The 20,923-nt window shown below is 42.0% G+C and overlaps 1 protein-coding gene across 1 annotated transcript in view; it reads left to right on the top strand.

Annotated features, from left to right (window-relative positions):
- FRYL (FRY like transcription coactivator) overlaps positions 1–20,923 on the top strand; it is a 3,917,685-nt gene that overhangs the window by 1,890,370 nt on the left and 2,006,392 nt on the right. The window contains exon 27 of the mRNA XM_044055727.1: positions 13,273–13,433. Within this exon, the coding sequence (XP_043911662.1) occupies positions 13,273–13,433 (161 nt within the window). The remainder of the gene's footprint in view (positions 1–13,272; positions 13,434–20,923) is intronic.

The following is a 20,923-nucleotide window of genomic DNA, read 5'->3' as shown; positions in this document are numbered from 1 at the left end:
TGATTCCCCGGGACAGGATATCTCATTTAGGGAGGCAATTCTTAAGATGAGGGAGTTTTTCAGGTGGGATTGTCAGGTGTCAAACATCCAGAAAAGGTACTATGACCTGCTTCGAATGGACTCCCTTCCCTATCTACCATTCCCACTAGTCATGCCAGCATTCCTTGATGCCTTTGCTACTGCTTCCAAGTGTCCAGATTCTCAGCCTCCAGCACCCAAAACGCCAGATAGGTAGTACCTCAGCTGCAGAGCTTTTGAAATCTCTTTAGGAGAAGGGCAAAGAGCTGCAAGACCTGAGGCATATTTTTGTCTTCCTGGTGCCCAGGTTCCAGAGAAACTACCCTACTAAGACCACCTTTGTTAGAAAGTCTGTAAGGCCCCAATCTTGCAAAGGTAAGAGGGATTCTAGGAAACCATTTTCCTCAACATCTACCTCCTCCACTCCCACCCAGAAACGGCCCTTTCAGGCTAAGCCAGGTAGTCTGTGACTACTTGTTTCCTGATCCCATTTACACCTCTGTCCCTTCACCTTTCTTTCTCTCCCTGCTTGGAAGCAAATAACTCAGGACTCTTGGGTTTTTACCATCATCCTGCAAGGATACTTTATGGTGTGGAAGACTCCTCCCCCTTTCAGGGGTATTCTACAGCCTCCAAAAGAACAACTAGAACTCTTTCCCCAAATTATTTACAACCTCCTTTCTCAGGGCACTATTCAGGTAGTGCCCCCCTCCCAAGTAGGAAAAGGGTTCTACTCCAGGATGTTCCTGGTACCCAGGAAGGATGGCCCTTGGAGACCCATTCTAGACCTTTCCCATCTAAACACCTATCTGAAAGTCCCTATGTTGCGTATGTTAACCTTACCTATCCTTCTCCAGCTTATCCTTCCTTAGGCATTTATGATGTCACTAGACATCAAGGATCCCTATCTTCATGTTCCCATTCATCTGCGGTTCAGGAAATTTCTTCACTTTGCTATTGTTTCATCACATCTACAATGTTGTGCCTTGCTCTTTGGTTTGTCTGCAGCCTGAGAAAAATGCTTAGCTCCTGTCATAGCCTTTTGCAGGCTACAGGGCATACAGATGATCTCATCCAGGCTAAGTCTCCAGACATCCTCCAGGAGAACCTCTCCTTCACAGTATTACTGTTAGAGAGTCTAGGATTCGCAATCAATTACCAGAAATCTTTTCTGGTTCCTTCCCAAGATCATATCTTTCAGGATTGTCGGATCCAGTCAGACAGGATGTTGGGTTCCTTATCCATATAAAAGTTACTGACCCTCGCATTCTACTTCCAGGGCCTCTTGCTCCCACAATCCCTGACTGCCAGGGAGTTTCTTTGCCACTTGGGATTCATGGCATCCACAGTTCCCATGCACCCCTTAGCCAAGTTGCACATGAGGAAATTTCAGTGGTTTCTGAGAATAGTATGGGTACTACACTCCCACCCTCTGAAGTTTTTCCTACTACTGCCTTGCCTGAAGAAGAAATTACACTGGTGGATGCAACAGGTGGCAACGAATCCAGGTTTACCTTTACAGCCACCTCCTCCCACTTAGGACCTCTACAGAGATGTGCCAGACATGGGATGGGGAGCAGCTCTGGACTCAGAGGGTCAGAGATGTCTGGTCTCCAGCACAGAAAAGGGAGCACATCAGTATAAAGGAGATGAGGGCCCTGATATTTGCCCTTCAAATCTTCAAACCTCACATGTCCCCAGGGGTTTAAGATGGTTTACAGACAATAACACAGTTCTTTGGTATGTCAACAGACAGGGAGGAATGAAGTCTTACCTCCTGTGCAGTTAGCTGTCCAGAGTCAACTTTCCCTCCAGGCGATTTACATTTCCTCTTCTCAGAATTTGGTGGCAGACGCACACTGCGCAGGTCCATAAGTCAATCCCCCGAATGGATGCTACACAGGGATGTGTTTCTGGACATGGTCTATCAATGGGAGGTATACCTCAGGTAGATCTCTTTGCCTCCCCCATGAACAGACAAATTCCCAAGTTTTGTGCCAGTGTCCCAGATCCCTTGGCATTGGAAGGTGGACACCTTATCATTCTCTTGGAAGGGGATGTTTCTTTATGCATCCCGCCCCCCACTTCTTCAAAAGGTACTGTTGAAAATACAACAGGAACACCCAAAAAACTTGCTGGTGACTCCCTTTTGACTAAGACAGCATTGGTTTCCCACTTCTGCATTTAGCCAAGGGCAGTCATCACAAGTTACCCCACAGAATGGACCTACTCAGACAAGGGAACTTTAGTTCACCCACAGATGTCAAACCTACAATTGACTCTGTGGGTGATAGGGTTTTGATTCCCTTCAGGCACCTTTTTTTCTGAGGATGTGCTACAAGTTCTGCAGGAGGCCAGAAAACCCACAACTAGAAAATCCTGTGTTTCCAAATAGAAAAAGTTTTCCATCTGGTGTCTTAAGAAGGATTTACAACTACCGTTAGTGGATGTTCCAGTGCTCCTGTCCTTACCTGTGTGAATTATGAAGAGTGGTTATCATACTCAGTAAAAGCTCATCTTTCTGCTATGTCTGCCTATGTCTCCCTCTTTAGCTTCCAAGTTGGAAGTTGTACTCTTCTTAAAAGGCATCTCTTACATTAGACCACCAAGGAAACCAGTCTCCCCCCTTGGGATCTCAACTTTGTCTTAGAAAAACTTACCCTGGCCCCTTTTGAGCCAGCGAATTCTGCTTCACTGCAACAGTGCACTTGGAAAACAGTCCTCCTTGTAGCCATTGCTTCTGCCAGAAGGGGGTCTGAGTTACAGGCTCTCATGTCATCCTCCCCTTCACAGTTTTCCAGACAGATTGGGTTTCAGTACGCACTAACCTCTCCTTTATGCCCAAAGTGGTTAATGAGTTTTCTCTCAGTCAGTCCATCAGTCTTCCAACCTTTTTCCACTCTCCTCAAACATCTAGCAAGAGGATCCTACACACCTTGGATGTACACAGGCAACTCGGATATTATTTGGGTAAAACCATACCAATTCAGAAATCTGACTGCCTGTTTTTTTTCCCATCACCCAAGAGCCCTGGGCCAATGTGTTTCCAAGCAGACTATTTCCACTTGGATTTCTAAAACTATTTGCTTCTGTTATGTGTCTTATGGAAAGATGCTACCCTTACCTGTTAGGGCACATTCTACCAGAGCAGATTCTTCCTCTAGGGCCTTCTTTAAAGTTCTGGACACTTCCTCTGTCATGGAAGCAGCTACTCTGCCCTCTGCTCATATTTTCACAAAACATTATAAATCTGATGATATTTCCAGGTCCAGAGGTGGTTTTACCAGGGCTGTTCTGCATGGGTTTGTGGAGAATGTTTCTACTCCTCTACCCAATTCTTCTTCTGTATGAGCTTTGGTATGCTCCCTGATGTTATGAATACTGCAGCATATGAGTAGGAAATGGAATAGTTGTGTAAAATCTTACCGCAACCTTTGATGATCTCTTCTGTATGCTGTAGCACTAGTCTCCCCTCCCGCCTTCCCCTTGATGCTTGCCTGTCTACTTGGTGGCATGTTTTCCTTACCTTGGACTAGGCTGATGCTTTTAGCAACATTCAGTTCTGAGGTCTGGTACGTGCTGACATCCGTTTTATACCCAGCATCACTTTGACCAACATGCATTGGATACCATGCAACATCACATGTACCTCACAGTAGCGATAATCTTTTGTATACTGGCTTGGATTTATGAGTCAGCCGGGAGCAGACTCCCACATCATATAGAAGAGAAAGGCCATCTATGATTATGGTAAGATTTTACACTACTATTCTTTCTCCTTCTAAGGAGTAGAAACTTTGCAGAATGTTGTATTGTAAGTGAAGTCATGACCACCCTCAGCATACTGGAAGCATCAGTTAGTGGGATATACAGTCAATATTTAACAATGTAATGTGTTCCACCTTTAGGGTGGTACTCAGACGCCTCCCCCAATGTCTGTTGAGCAATTCCATTCCCCATCAGTGATATTTGTCTCCCCTGGATTATGATGTGCTGGAAGTGTCTCTGCATACATCTACACAATTCACCCATAGAGGCAAGTTGCTACATGCTTGGCATAACCTACAAAGACCAGATCCCCCCAGTTCCAAAATGGTGAGAGTATGATCTCCTTTCTCAAGATTAATCCATCAAAAAGACTATGCATCACTGTCCTTTACAACATTCCAACCCTAGAAAACATTCTAGCCTGGCTTTCTTCTACTATAAAAAATGAAACAATTATCCTTGGGGACATTAATATTGATTGGTCCTCTCTTTCATCAAATCAATCTTCAGCTAGCATAAACCTATTTCACTTCACCCACCTTATTACTACAACTAGGTACAATAACAAAACTAATGTAGGATCCACTCTAGACTGGATTCTAGTCTCAGATCCTTCTAAATATCCTACATCTGGTACGATGTCCGACTCAATCAGTGACCATCTCTCTGCTTATGCTATACGAGGATGCTCAGCCATCCCCAGACACCACAACATCAAAGTACTCCAAAACCTTTCTAAATTTGATCCAATTACCTTCAACAGAATCCTGAAAAGTATCAATTAGAATATCCTTAAGACCCTTCCCTTGGATGATGCTTTGCTGTATTTTAACAATACTTTTCAAACTATTTTAGGTAGTTTAGCTCCCTGAAGAATGAAAAGATTCAAAACCAGGAATGCCTGGCTAACTAAAGCTACTAAACAAATTGACTGGGACAAAGCATGGAAAGTTTGGCATAAATCTAAAAATACTTTCAATCTTATACTTTGCAGGCAGCTCCGTAACCAAGCTAAGAAACTTGTCTCATAAGCAGCACTACTTCTGCAGCCAGCAGAATAGTAGAAAAACAAATCCTAAAGCTTTTTGGTCCTCCATCAACAATCTTCTTAAACCTGGCACTAAACCCAACCCCCGTCCACACACCAATAAACCACCCGAACAAATTGCAAGTATCATTAATTCTTACTTTAATGTAAAGAAAACGAACACTGGCCGGTGAAACTGGATACGAAGTTTAATTAGCGCTTTCGTCTGTTGTTACACTTGACTTCTTCAGATTAAAACAGGAATTATTCATACATCACTTCCTTTTATAGCCAGTCTAAGTCACATGTCAATAAAGCAAAATGCACTTAAAAATCGCTGTTTTAGTTGTTATACATAGTTACATTTCTCATAAAATGCATTAAGGTAGAGGGGGGGCACACATGTATATTTCTGTTGTAACACAGTAACATTTGCTTATTTCAAGTACATGATTTATTTTTGTGGAAATGTATTTTAGATTGCACTTTATTTTAATTTTGAGATGGGGACTGATGGGCTGTATGCAATATGTAAATAAAGAATTATTTTTAATGCATTTTATAAGGTGAAATTTAGCTATGTATAATAACTAAAACAACAGTGATTTTTAGATGCATTTTGCTTTAATGACATGTGACTAAGCCTGGCTATAAAAGGAAGTGATGTATGAGTAATTCCTGTTTTAATCTGAAGAAGTCAATTGTAACAACAGACGAAAGCGCTAATTAAACTTTGTATCCAGTTTCATTGGCCAATGTTCATTTTCTTTGCATTACCGGTTTTATCTGTGGTTGTTGGCTTAATTCTTACTTTACTGACACTATCGCAAAACATCACCTCTACCTTTTCCCTTCCTGTCCCCTAACTCCAATACTATTTCTTTACCATCCTCAGTATACAATCCCTCGCTTTCCACTAACACTCCTCCTGCAAATGCCAATCCTCTGACTTCTCCACCACTTTTTACACTCTTACCTATCCCTACCTTTCTAATCATAAAGCTGCTTCTAAAACTAAAGCCCTGGTTTAACTCTTCTGACAATATCTCTGCCAAATCCCTCAACCTTGCAGCAGACTCTGTGGCTTTTACCCTATTAGTATTCTGATTAACAAATCCATACACAAGAATCTTCCACCCCTTGCCTTTGGAAAAAAGCTGTCATATTACCACTCCATAAAGGTGGTCCCTCAGCTGACATATCCAACTTCCGACCCATAGCTTTACTCTCTCCTGTTTCAAAAATTGTACAAAAATGTGTTCAAAAACAACTTTTACACTACCTTCTAAAATATAATCTTCTCTCCCCTACTCAGCATGGTTTCCGCCCTGGACATAGAACAGCCACTGCATTAATCTCATTCTTAGACACTGTGAACAAAGCACGAGACTGGCAACATTGTAGCAGTCATCTTTTTGGACTCATCGAAAGCATTTGGTACCATATCTAACTCTATCCTCCTCTCCCAACTCTCTAGTATTGGCCTATCTACTCATTCTCTTAACTGGTTCAAGAGCTACCTCTCCAATAGACAACATGCTGTCAAATGGCACAACTCCATTTCCCCTTATATACATCACCTTACTGGCGTTCTCCAAGGTTCAGTTTTAGGCCCTCTTCTGTTTAACATTTTTATCAGTAATCTGCACCAGGCCTCCTTAGTCTACTACACAGATGACTCCACAATAATCTGTTTGGTCCACAATTCAAACAGTCTAAAACAAATCACCCATTCTGCATTTACCACTGTAGAAACCTGGCTTCACAATCATCACCTCTCTCTGAATCCTAAAAAAACAAACTTATGATATTTACTCCTAAGAAAAACTATTTCCTTAATATGGCTGACTGCGAAATTCTTTCCCTTAACTCTACCAAAATTGAGTTAGTTACCCACACCAAACTGTTAGGGGTAATTTTAGACGAAAATCTCAAATTTGACCATCACATTCAAAATAACATAAAACACACAAAAAATTGGGATTGCTATATAGACATTATACATTCCTGTCCCTCCCTACTAAACAAGCATTAGACCTGTCATACCTTCTACTTTCACTAACTTATGGTGCTCCCTTATTAACTAATCTGCAGTCCTCCTTAATGACAAAACTAGAAGCTTGCTATAATAAGATTGCCAAATTCGCTACAAACAGTCGCCACTCTACTCATCATTGCATTGCCCTTCAGCAGCTACAGTGGCTTGAACTGCCCCATCACCTTCTCCTCCAGCTTTCATTCTCCCATAAACTTGTATATAAATCCCAGGACTGTCCAGCACTCAGCCCCATATTTACCCTGTACACTTCAGCTCATCCCCTGCGTTCTGAACACCAGTACTTTCTCCAGGTACATAAACCCAAACTTCCTGCAGGTCGACTCTTATACGCATGGACAACCTCCAAAATTTGGAACAATCTTCCGGCATCTGAATGTCTTCTACCAAAATCGTCCAACTTCAAAAGTGCACTGCATAGCCACTTCTTAGCCATGTGGAATTTGCTCTAATCCCTCCTCAGCCATTACCTAATCCCCACCTATCCAGACTAACTACTCTCAATGTCTTTTGTTACTCTTACACTACCAAATGAATGCTTCATCTAACATTTCCTCTGCTCATCTCCTACTCCTTCCTCTTCCCCCTCCCAACACCATTAAATTATGCTTAGCATGTTGCACTAGTTTTCTTTTGTCTTTCCCTATATCTTCATACCAACCTTACATCTATGCTGCCAATACCTTAACAAATAAAGACCCAACTGACACACTCCTTTACTTTCAAGTATAACAGTTTGTTATTCTCTGATGCCATATATCACTGATTTATGCTTTGTTGTTGTTTGTCTTTTTTTCCCAATTAGGGGTCACCACAGCGGAACTCCGGTCTGCTAATGATTGGCAGTAGATTTTTTTTATTATTATTTTTTTTTGGTGCACGCCCATTCACGCATGTCTTTCGGAGGCCACTCGACTGCAGGGAGGACATGCAGACTCCACACAGAAGGCACTCCAGCCGAGAATCTAAGAGGAGAACCTCTTGCTGTGAGGCAACAACGCTACCGCTGTACCACCACGGCTTCCTTACTGTTTTCTGCTTTGTATGGTGTGCAAAATATCCTTATTGTGTTATACTTTAAAGTAATGTAATTGTTTGTTTCTGATTTTCCAATAAGTTTTTCTATCTTCTGTTAATTTATATACTATTGTTAAATGTTTATGTATTGTTGTTTTCTTTATTTTTGTTTTCTGGAGCTTTTCTCCCTGGGCCTCCACTGAAAATGGGCTACCTTGGCCCAGTGGACATTCCCGGTAAACCAGTGTCAATAAATAATGTTCAGATGAAACTCTGCCTTGTGACTATTGTTATCTGAGCTCTGTTCTCATGGTGGTTTGCATACTTAAAAATTTTCTTGGAGCCATGTATTGTGTTACTGTAGATGGATTTATCAGATGCAGAAGTGACGTACTTACAGAAAGGTCTAGCTTTGATACTGTCTCCTGACCTGTAGCATGTTTTGTTTCCACACTTTGCTCTGTTTTCTGCTACTGTTAATGTTTCTTACTGAAAGAGTCGGAGAGCAAAACAGAATAAAAATCATGACTAGGGAGGGGTTTACCTGTTGCCTGGGAATGTTTTAGTCATGTGGTCCTAATGCCTGTGACATATAGCCCTCTGTGTGCTGAAAATGTCTCTACTACTTGTAGATATATTGTTATAAGTATGTGGCTTATGTTTCCTGCCTTAGTTGGTCTCCGAGTTTGATTTAAATCAGTTTGTATACCTGCTTGTGTATTTTCACAAAAAAAAAAAAATTAACTCTTGGAAAGCTTTTGCGCAAGTTAAATGTTGTAAGAGAACTCTGGTACTAACTGCTTAGGATAGCTGTGATCAGGAAGACAAACAGTTGATTTTCACCTTAATAGAGGTCTGACAAAGTGAAAAGACCTAAGAGAAGATTGTATCTACTTGGTTTGGAAATTGTGCTCAACATTTATGCTTTTCTGCTTACATGCTCCATTCTGGTCTTGTTCCTTGCTCCACTGTGGGTGTTACTGGCTGTACTGCATGAATCAAAGGACTGCTGAGCAGGATGTAACTGTGCTGCAGCAACCTGGTCTTGGGTTAACCCTTTCACAAAACAGTGAAGTCTAAATATGATTTTCAGCTGGGACAAGGCCAGTACTCAGGATTTGGTTGAATAGGGTGCCTAATGGTGCTGCAAGTTCCTGCCTGAGTTCACGTAGGATGCAGCCTGGAATGTTATTGGGTCCCATGGAGGCTGTATTTTTTGCCTTTGAGAGAGCAGTGATGACCTGTTCCCTAGATATAAGGGGAAGGGGGCAGGTACTGGGGATGTCCTGATTTACTCATGGGGTGACAGAGGGATAAAGTTTTTGCTGAATCTTGCATCCAGCAAGGTTGCTACATCTACAGCATTTGTATATGTGGTGTCCTTAACCACCAGTTTTGAACAGATCTGGGTGCTTCCTTTGAGGTTGCGGACATATGTGAAGAAGGCCTTATGATTGTCTCTAGTAGATATGGTCAATTTGGACTTCAAGTTTGCTTTGGAGGATTTCATTAGTGCTCGTATTTGCTTGTTCAGGCTAAGGAGAACATTGCTTTGGACAGCAATTTTTTTCCTTTTGTTATAGAGTTTATTTATTGCAAATGTCCACTAGATAGGTTTACTCTTCCTTCCGGAGGATGATTTAGTCCTGTTGAGTATTCCATATTCCATGCATCTGTATAAATGCTTGTATAGTGCTTTGTTGTAGTTTTGGATAATGGTGCCAGTTCCTACAGAGGGAGAGGGGGCTGTGAAGCTGTTTACACCATCCCTCAGGAGACTGTAATCAGCTGTGGAGAAGTTTTTATATCTGATCCTAGCTCGAGGGGTTGGGGTAGATGGTGACTTCTAAAGTAACAACTTTGTGGTCGGATCTTAGCAGGGAGGGGATGATGCTATAGGGATGCTGCAGTGGTTACTCATGTTGGTTAATACCAAGTCCAGGATATTATCACCTCTTGTGGGGTTATCGACTAGCTGTTCCAAGGCATTTGCATTGACAAAATCAAGGAATCTCTGGGCATTTGTGTTCTGGCATGAGTAGTTGTTCCAGTCTATGTTTGGGAAGTTTGTCACCCAGGATCAGGGTGAAGGGTTGCATTTTGATAGATTTGAACAGGTCCAAATATGCAAATTGGGCATCTTGAGTCAGATTTGGGAGCTGGTAGCTAGCTATGATTTGAATAGGGGTCTTGTCAATGGTTAACTGCAACTGGAGTGTCTCCTGTGCGTCATACTGTTTGACCAGCCTGGAGGTATATATGTCTTTAATGTATGTTGAAACTCCACCTCCTTTGGCTTTACTGCCCACAATTTGGGGTCTGAATGTATAATAGGATGAGTAACCAGGTAAGGCTGGGGTGCACTCCGCAGCTTTAAACCAGGTTTCTGTGACTGCACAGATGTCAGCATTTTCCAGGATTAGGAATGCTTGCAACGAGTGCATTTTCATATTTAGACTCCTAGCATTTATCAGCATGACATTTAATTTGTGTTTTGTTGAAATTTTTATGTTGGTAGTTTTAACCTCATCACTTTTCTTAAAAAAGGCACTATAGGGGAGGCAAGAGCCTTTGCCAGAGGCCTGAAGCCCAGGTGAGACAGATGCAGGCCATCTCTGGCAAAGCATCATGGTCTTTCGATCATATCTTCCCAGGCTGTCAGTTACTGGATCCCCCTGGAATGACACCAGAAACTAAGCCATTTGTTAAAATCGGTCATTTTCTGTTTGTATTGAGGCATCATTCTGGGTGAAAGCAAAATGCTGCTTAATGCTAGGGACATACCTGCCTGGAACACATAATCAGCGAGTTTAATAATGTCTGTCATCATTTAGTCCAGAGAGGTTACGTCTCAAGTCACACCAACATGGACTATAACAGAGTCATAACAGTACCTGTTGTTGAGAGACTTGAATGCGTATGTGATATGGTGGATTCTGGCACCTGACAGACAACTAACAGTCGCTTTCTACTTATCCAGCCTGGTGAGAGGCACATCTGTGTGTTTCACAATGGAGTCTTCTGTGACTAATATGTTGGGTTTATAGTGAAGCCTTAGTGGCTGTGAGGCACAGGTGTGTAGACTATGCGTGTTGTGTGATGTCGAGGGCTGTGGAGATCACGTGTGTTTTTGCTTCGGAAGGCTCCTTTGTTTGGGTATGTTTATGTGGAGGACCTCCGCATATGTAGGTGTGTGCTGTGCATGTGTGGGTGATGGGTGAGGTGTAGTGATTGTGTTGACAATCTTTTTTGTGCCAGATATACTGGCTTGAGGGGGAAGAGAGCTTGGACTCTAGGTTCCTAATGTAATTGCATCTCTCACAAATTGTGTTCCTAGGTGGTAGTAGTAGATGGTTGACTGTGTACATGAGGTAGTTGCTACACCATCTCAGGATGCCCATATCAACCAGACTGGCAGGAGAAACTGTAGGAAATTGCCCATCCATATTTGTCAGAATCTGAGGGAGAAAGGCCAGGGAGAGCTAAGAGGTCGGCTTAAAGCCTAAGTGCGTAAACCAAAACTAAGAGTTTAGAATAACACAAGAATAACCATTCAGACAGGCCATAAACAAGCAGTAATAAATGCAACAGAAAAGATGCAGTTGAACAATTTAGAGAACAGGCAGCAAGTAGCAGGAAAAAGCAAAGCAAGATGAAGTAACAGCAGTAGGAAGAAACACAAATTAGAAAAATATAAGCAGCTGAATAAAGTGTCTTTTATATATATATTTAAATCCGCGGTGGTGGTGCTGCGGTAGCGCTGTCGCCTCACAGTAAGACGCTGTCCGGTTCAACTCTCAGAGTGTCTTCTGCATGGAGACATGCGTGAATGGGCTTACCTTCGTTGAAGGTTGTGCTTTAGGGCTGGCAACTCAGCACGTAAAAATCAACTGCCAATCATTAGCGAACCGGAGTTCCGCTGTGGCGACCCTTAACCGGGAAAAGCCGAAAGAAACAACAAAAAAAAAAAAAAAAAAAAAGGAGTTTGGCCTTCCCAAAGGATCTCTGTATTAGGTATAATGAGCTAAAGAGATGGGACTTTGAGAAGTGTCCCAGATCAAATTTACAGTAGGGTCGGGCAACTGCAGAAACCACCAACTTTAAGAATACAACAGCAATAGGGTGAGAGAGTGGGAGGAAAGTTTTAGCACAGATCAGAAAACAAAATTCTGCCAGCAAATATATAAATTCAGGCAAGCAAAAATAGTGCAGAACTCTGAACAGTTAAAGTGCCAAAAATATACTTATCAGCTCTGTATTTTCCATATTGTTTGAGAAGCGTTCAGTCAGAACACGAGATTCTAGCAATGATATGTAGATATTACAAAAAGGTAATATTTTTGTATCAGCAAGACAAAACGCCAAGCCTTGAGACAGTCAGATAACACAAAAGCTGTTAGACCAGTTTTACCAACTTTAAGAACACAACAGCAGTAAGATGGGGGGGGAGGTTTAGCACAGATCAGAAAACAAAATTCTGCCAATAAATATGTAAATAATTCAGTCAAGCAAAAATGAAGACCGTGCAGAACTCTGAACAGTTAAAGTGCCAAAAATATACTTATCAGGTCTGTATATTTCCATATGTTTGAGAAGCACTCTGTCAGCTGTGGCCCTAAATTGAATACCATTCTGTCAGTATTCATTTGTGCCTTGAACTCCTAGCTGAACTCCCCATTGTTGTTAGTTTACTTATCTCATCATAATTTCAGATCTTCAGAAATGTTCCCTAGTTTTTCACCGCCTCTTTTCCTTTTTGGGTCAAAGGAAAATTAGTTTCAAGTGAGACCCCCTTCTTTTGTTGATGCCTTCCCATTGACATCAGGATGGCAGTGTTCTTCCAGGTAACTTCTTTGCAATATGAAGATGGAAAGGTGATAGTGACAGGAAGAAGTCACTTTACTGAGCACCCTTAGAACATCTGAGTTATGATGAGCCATATAGCAGACAGTCTTTTTGTAGGAAGTCTATAATTCAAGAGGTAAGTAGCTGACTTTCTAATCCCTTTGGGTGAAAATCTCTGAGTGCTGGATTCGGGTCGTGGCATCATATTATTCCATTAGTAGTGCTTGTTCTTGCGCTTGTAAATGCATTTCAGCCTTGCTAAGCTGTTGTAGTGCGCTGTGGTTTATTCTTGAGCCTCAACAACTCCACCATGGATCTGTTTGTTCTTTGAATCACATGTAATGGAATTACTCTCCCAAGTGGTAAGAATTTTTTATTGTGTTTTAAACTGACAGATGCTTGTTTCTCATTTATTAACCTAATTTTTAAAGCATAATGAAGTAATCTAAGGCAGGTAATAATTATTCTTGTTTATCTAGGCTATAGTTTTATATGTTTGTTTTTATGGGTTGAATTTTTTGTTTGCATTTTTTTTTTTTAGTTCACCAGCGGAGAACCATATTTCCCCAGCAAAGCCTCCGCCACAGTCTCTTCATGTTATTCAGTCACTGGGCTGGCCCCTTCAGTATTATGTTCACTCCTCTAGACAGATACAGTGATAGGAATATGCAGATCAACCGACACCAGTACTGTGCTTTAAAGGTATTTTTAATTTGAGTAATGTTTTCTTTTACTGTTTGTTTTTTTTTGTGGAATTGTCTTAAGAGATGTAATATTAAAAGTCTGTGCTGATGACCGTTAACTATAGTCATCTTTTTTTTACTGTACCTACGTACGTACTGTAGAAATATACAGTACCTCATTTCCTGCTTTTTTTCTTTGACCTTGTGCATGTTGTGTATAATGTGTTTTCAGTGATTTTCCTTGAAAATAATGAGTTGTGATCCCAGACTACTACACTCTCTATTTCACACTGAATACAACAGTTTGTCTGATTCTGGTGGGATTCTTCAGAAGGTATATGTATTGGATTTGCTGCCTGTCCCCTCCCCCCACTTTTTTAACATCCCAATTCACCACAGTGGAGATAAAGCTGTCCTCCCATTTACCTGCAAAATGATGAAACATGTATTCAGTCCAGTTCTTATCTCTGTGTAGTTGTTTCACAAGTCGCTGGTTAACTGCAAATGCGCATGACTCTTAATGTATCTCAGCCTTAGATCTGTTTAATATTTTGGTGCCTGAATCACTAGATTTTGTCTGTTACAGCAAAGTCCTCATCTTGAATCTGCCACCCTTACTGTAAATACTTGAGAAAATGTGATGTTCATCATTAGATCAATGTTGTAGTAACCTAAGCTATATGGGGTTATATCTTACCCAGGATATGGCAACCATCCAGCTTCCAAAGCTTATGGGCACCTTCCATGCACCCTAACCGCTGAACAGTTCAAGGAGAGCAGTATAAAGTCAGTGAGTAGGGCGCCAGACCTTCAGAGCTTTATTGCCATTGAAGTGCATTCTTACTTACATTGCTGTGAGCAATATGCAGTCTGTTAGGGCTTCTTTATAGCTAGGCAGTCAAACACTCCAGTGGGAAACTCTCCACTTCATCAGTTTTTGTGAAAAAGCATTTTTTTTTCAGTTAAAAATTGTTAAAGGCTAGGACTTTGGTTTTAGTGGTTGTCCATTAAAAATGTTGAATTAAATTATATTTTTAGTCAGGATCCCCTGTTGGGAAAGTACCATAAAACTTACCATTTTTTTTTGAGAAATAGCAAACTTTTATGTCTAGTGGTTTTGGGGGTTGTCAGTAAGAATTTTACTTCAAATTAAAAAAAAAAAACTTCACTCAGGTTGCATCAACAACTGCCCAAGGCTCTACTACCTGCTTATCAGACACTATTTCAGTAGTCACATGGACCAGGCTTTGAGCTCTTTGGTACTTCCCTCCCTGATCTGAAAAATGTTGTACTAGTCTTCAGTCTTCAAGCCAGCTTCCTCTTCACCTCAGTTGCCAGTGAGCGACTCTCCTGTGGCCATTTCAGGTACTGCAGACCTCTCATAACTTCCTTTTGGTCCTTCTGGTGTTGCCTCTCTAGAAGCAGCTAAAGACTGAGGGATAGGCACATTCTGTGCAGCTGTTTGCCTGCCCTCGTAAGGCAAAGGAAAACTACATGGGTCGGTATTGTAGGAGGGAGTGGACAATGCTCTGAAGAACTTGATTCTCATTGAATGTAACTGCCTTTGCATTGGTTGCCCAAGAAAAGGATAGACAGGGAATGATTGGCTGGGGTTTGCTAAGGGTTTGTTTAAATCCTTTCAGTATTCATTCTAAATATTCCCAGGATTTAAAATGCAAAAGATTTTCCACTCCTCCCTCAAATTTTGATTCTCAGTCTGAGAAACAGCAATTAGATTTTTATTGATTCTTTAGTTCCTTCTCCACAAAAGGGGCAAATCTAACTGAGGAAAGGTTTTCTTTAGATTCCCCTTCTGAAGAGTTGTCTTTTACCGATGGTCAAGTTAGAATTAAGAAGTTATTTCAGTGGGAGCAAAATGAAATTCCAGAATCTCAGCAAAGAAATGACTTATTACTGAGTGAAGTTTTTTTTTTTAATTTGAAGTAAAATTCTTACTGACAACCCCCAAAACCACTGGTGGAGTTTTCTCCTGTTTTGTCAACATTAGAGGATGCTTTCTTTGCTGACTGCAGTTTGCCTGACCATCAGTCCTGAAGAAGTCCGGTAAATTATATATGTTTCCTTAGACCTACAGTTTTTTTCTTCAAAGCCTAGATCAGACCCTGCAGTGATTTCTCTCAAAACTATCTTTTGCCAAGCATCTTTTGGCAGTTAGTCCTATTTTTTCTAACAAAGATGAGAAAGTCTTTGATAGGTTTGGGAAGAAAATTATACTACTTGTACGCTAGCCTTCAGAGTAATGGGTTGTCAGGCTCGTGTAACTTTCTGCTGGCTTGAATGAGAAAGTAATTGCTGAATTCTCGTCATCAGAGGCTAAGATGTCTAAATTATTTGATATCCCCTCTTTCTCAGGTAGCCAAATAGTCTTTAAAATATTCTTATGACACTGATAATGCTTCCAGAGAAGCTGCCACTGGGTCATTGATACTTGCCTGGATACATTTTCATAATTTACCAGAGGGTGTAAAAGCTGAGTTCCTGAATGTTAGCCCCTGGATAAAGAAGCATTATTTGGCCCTTCCTCTGCTGAGGTCCTTTAGTGATATGAAAGGAGAAAGTTAATTCAGAGGGTTATGCAGACTTTTTACCCCATGTGCAAAATGGGAAAAGTGGTCGAGGATGGATGGATGCAAATTTTACAACCATCCATGCCAAAATACAGTAAAAAACTTTCCTTTGTATTCAGGTTTCTATTATAGGAAGCAGTCTCAGCAAGGCACAAGTAAACATAATTTCAAAAAACAATGGTAGGAATTTTTTAAAAAGAAGGGAGGATTCTCTCAGAACCAAGGACAGACTAAAAAGTAGATTGTATACCTCTTCATGTTTTTACCCCTCCACTCCCTTCCCTTCCCCACTCCTGCATTCCAGTAAAACTGTCCCAAAGTCTAGGTTTTCACTTCTCTCTCTGCCAGCAGATAACCTCAGGCACTTGTGTTCGGAGAATCTTTCAAAAAGGTTAGAGCTGGCAGTGAGACTGTCATCCTCCATTTCAAAGGATTCATCTTCAGCCATCCTATCAAACCTCCCTGTTTCCTCCTGTCCTAGTTCATATTCTTTCATGTATTTATATTGAGTCTATTCACCTATATCAGATATCAAAAGGGCTCTGTTAAGAGTCTTTGTAGTGACTAAGAAAGGGAGAACATGGAGACATGTCATAGGCTTTCCCTTTCTGAACCTTCACATGAAAATGCCAGAAATCAGAATGCTTTGATGATCATCGTGTTTCACTGTTGCATTCATTACACTTGGGTTATCCTGCTGGCAGGCTACCCGCAGTCTGCCTGAATTCCAAAGTCCTGGTCCGGCATCGGTTGCTGTCGCCTCTTCCTGACGTCAGTGCACCAGGGGTATAAAAGATGCAGCCGACGCCATTTTCTTCAGTCTTACTTGCCGCGCGGTGCCCGAAGCAAAAAGCAGTTCGCAAGTGCTGGTCGGCCGACTCCTGAAATTTTCGAAATCGAATTTCAGATCCGAAGTCTTCATTAAAGCTAAGTACCCCATCGGGGAAACTTTTTTCTTGCTCCAGACAGATGTCAGAAAAAGTTAACAACTGTATTTCTTGTGGGAAGCAAATACCTCATAAGGATTTTTATTCTTACTGTATTCCTTGCCTAGGCCCTGACCACGACATTGCTGGCTGTCGGTTTTGTGCTAGATTTAACCAACGCACTATTAAGCGTCGGTACAATTTTGCCTTTCATTACTTTGGCCGAAGATTTAATTATATAATGCCGTCGGAACAGCCGACGACCGGAGTTTATAAAAAGCATAAGGAAAAGGACAGGCATCCGAGGTTCAAAGCCGATGACGAGGCCTCCGCTAGGCCAGTCGCCGGTTCTCAGTGAGGCGCTTTCACAGCCCCTGACGCCCGCTACCTCAGAGCCACAGGACGCTTCCGACTCCCACGTGGAGACAACTAGGCCTCTGGATACTCAAGGTATTGGACACTCGGAAACTATTCCCTCAAATGGGTCTGGAGCCGCTGAGCAGGCATCGGCTTCTGAGGGTGTTTTCAGACCTACACAGTTGTATGTCAAGCCAACCTCAGCTTCTAAGACAATGACTAAAACAGCATTAAAGACAAAGAAACAAGTACAGCATTCTCCTGGACAGACTTCCATGCCTAAGAAACAGATGCTTAAAATGGCCAAAGACCTAATTACTTTGATCAGGGGTTCCCATCCCCCTCCTGATAAGATGCCTAGGCAGGACGCAGAATATGACTCTCCTGATCAGGTTTCCATTTCCCCTGACTCCTCTTCTGAACAGGGATACTCTCTTCCTCCCTATGAGGATTTTGATGCTGAAGAATCTATTCCTTCAGCCTCTCCTCCTGAGGATTATTCTTTTGGGGAAACCCTGCATACCATGAAGGAGCATTTTCACTGGGAGAGCCAAGATTACTCAGAATCTAAGAAAAGGCTTAGAGATTTTCTTTTACTACCTCAGCACAGACCTCTTCCTATTCCACCTGTTCTAGACATTGTAGATTATATATTTTCAGAGTCCGGCCTGTCTCCTGACTGTCTACCCCCTGCACCTGTTAAGCCAGACAGATACTACAAGGTTCCAGATTCTCATAAATTTCTATATAAAAACCCTGCTGCTGACCCAGAAACTATATCTCAGGGTCCCAGAGGGGTCAAGGCTTCCACTGCAAAAAACTCAGTCCCCTCTGATAGGGATTCTAGGGCACTGGACAGATGGGGGAAAAAAGTTTACACTTCTGCTACCTTGGCTGTAAGGGCTTTAAATTGTCAGTTTCATATGCTTAAATATCAGTAATACTTAATGTCACTGCTAAAACAGAAAATGTTGACAAATTCTGAATGTTCTGAAAACAAGGAAATGCAGAATTTATTGCATGCAGCTGAGCAAGTGGGAAAGCATACTTTGCAATGTGATTTTGATTCACTGGAGGCCTCTTGCAGGGCCGCTGTTACGGGTTCTGTCATTAGAAGGCATGCTTGGTTAAAGGAGCAGAATCTGCTGATCATGTTAAAGCAAAGTTATTGGATGCTGCATTACAGCATGATACTTTGTTTGGTGTTAAGGCAGAAGAGGTGTTGAAGAAAATGGAGGATAAAGCGAAATCTATGCAGACAGTTAAGGATTTCTTACAGGTACAGCCACCCAGATTTAGCAGGAACTGGCCTTAAGAATTCGTCCTTTCCAGTGTCAGACAGGCCACAAAGAGGCAGATACAGACGCCTTAGAGGCAGATCCCAGCCCCAAGGCTCATACAGGCCTAAACAATGGGGTGCTTCTACCTCCAAAAACGGAGAAGACCAATCACAGCCATATAGGAAACGGTCTCAATGACTTTCATCTGCCAATGCCAAGCACTTAACTTTTGGCAGCACCCTTGGGGGAAAACTAGCACTTTTTTTCACAAAATTGGCACATGATCACCCAGGACAAATGGGTCCTGAATATAGTGTCTCAGGGCTACAGGTTCCACTTTCACACCCTTCCAAAGACAAATGGTATGCCAGACCTGCCACACAATCAGTGGGCAGAGGCGCAAAACCAAGTTTCATCCCTCATGGACATGAGGGCTATTCAGCGAGTACAACAGCAGGGACAAGGATTTTACTCAAGACTTTTTTTGGTACCCAGAAAGGACAAAGCCTGGAGACCAATACTGGACCTGTCTATTCTAAACACTTTTCTGGACGTTCCAAAATTCAGAATGTTGACTCTGCAGCAGCTTCTGCCCATGCTGGGCAAGAAGGCTTGGCTTGTAACTTTGGACCTGAAAGAGGCATACTTGCATGTCCCAATCAGACAATCTTGCAGAAGATACCTCAGATTTATAGCTGGCTCAATGCACTACCAATTCTCTGCACTGCCCTTTGGCTTATCTACTGCGCCCAGGGTCTTCACAAAATGCTTGGCACCAGTAATTGCATTTTGCAGACAAAGAGGAATCCAAATATATCCTTACTTGGACGACTGCCTTATTCAAGCAGAGAACAAGGACATTCTACTGAAACATCTGGCATTTGTAAAAAGATTACTAATTTTCCTAGGGTACACAGTAAATGAAAAGAAATCAAAACTGGTACCCTCTCAAGAGATAATATTCCTGGGTGCAAGCTTAAATACAACTTCCCAGATGGCTTATCTCACGCCAGACAAAGGCAACTGTCTTCTTACTTCGAAAAGATGGCAACAAAGGCCCAGTTATCTGCAAGAAAAATTCTGCAGGCTTTGGGCTTCATGGCATCCTGCATTCTGCTAATTCCATATGCAAGACTGCATATGAGGGAAGCTACAATGGTATCCAAAAAGTGTTTGGACTCAACATTGCCACAGCCTGGAAACATTACCCTCATTCCCTGCATGCAACAGGAGTTTCGATGGTGGGCACAGGCCTGTCACCACAACAAGGGACAGCCATTCACTTTGCCCACACCTAGGCAGACACTAACAGCAGATGCATCAGATTATGCCTGGGGGGCCCACATGGCAGGAAAATGTATTCAGAGCACATGGCCCGCAAGTCAAATGCATCTTCATATCAATCAAAAAGAGATGCTAGCTGTACAGAATGCCCTGACAGCCTTCAAGGATCTACTTCATCCAGGACAACTGCTGATAAAGACGGACAATACTACAGTCATGTGGTACATAAACAAGCAAGGAGGCACACATTCCTACCCCCTCTGCAGACAAGCCATGACTTTGTGGAACACAGCATTGACTTATCAGGTACATCTGCAAGCACAATTCCTGCCAGGAAAGACAAATACTCTGGCAGACGAACTAAGCAGAAACTTCATGGATCCTCACGAGTGGAAACTAGTTCCACAAATCTTCAGCATGATAACAAGGAAATGGGGATGCCCAGACATAGATCTATTTGCCTCCCCTCACAACTGCCAACTACAGAGATTCTGCACAAGGACCTATCACAAACAAGCATGGAAAGTGGATGCTCTATCATTCAGCTGGAAAAACCTTACAGTATATGCCTTTCCTCCACTGCCTCTCCTCCCCAAGGTACTCCTAAAGGTCAGACAAGAGAAGCCAAAAATGATACTGATTGCCCCAGACTGGCCACGTCAGCACTGGTATCCAATCCTAAAGAGCTTGTCTCAAGGCCCAGCCTGGAGATTAACTCAAATTCCTCATTTACTGACCCAACAAATCAATCAGATCCGGCACAGCCAGCTCAGAACCCTAAATCTGGCTGCATGGCGGATAATGTAACCATTCAGAACACACCTCTCTCTAAAGCAGTTATGGATGTTATTTTGGAGGCCAGGAGGCCCAGCACTAGAAAATCTTATGCAGGAAAATGGAAGAGATTCTGTGCTTGGAACCAGGCACAAGGAAGTGACACGCTTGTACCAAATATTTCTCAGATTTTACAATACGTAAAAGGCCTATCCTTCTCATCTATTAAGATCCATGCCTCTGCCATTTCAGCTCATTACAATACGGACCCACCTATTTTTTCACATCCACTGCTAAGGC

Source organism: Protopterus annectens, chromosome 14.part0 (genome assembly GCF_019279795.1).
Source record: "Protopterus annectens isolate FY-2018-M chromosome 14.part0, PAN1.0, whole genome shotgun sequence".
In the NCBI taxonomy this organism is placed as follows: domain Eukaryota; kingdom Metazoa; phylum Chordata; order Ceratodontiformes; family Protopteridae; genus Protopterus; species Protopterus annectens.
Note: the sequence above shows the minus strand (reverse complement) of the source record. Positions and strands in the feature narration are given on the sequence as shown.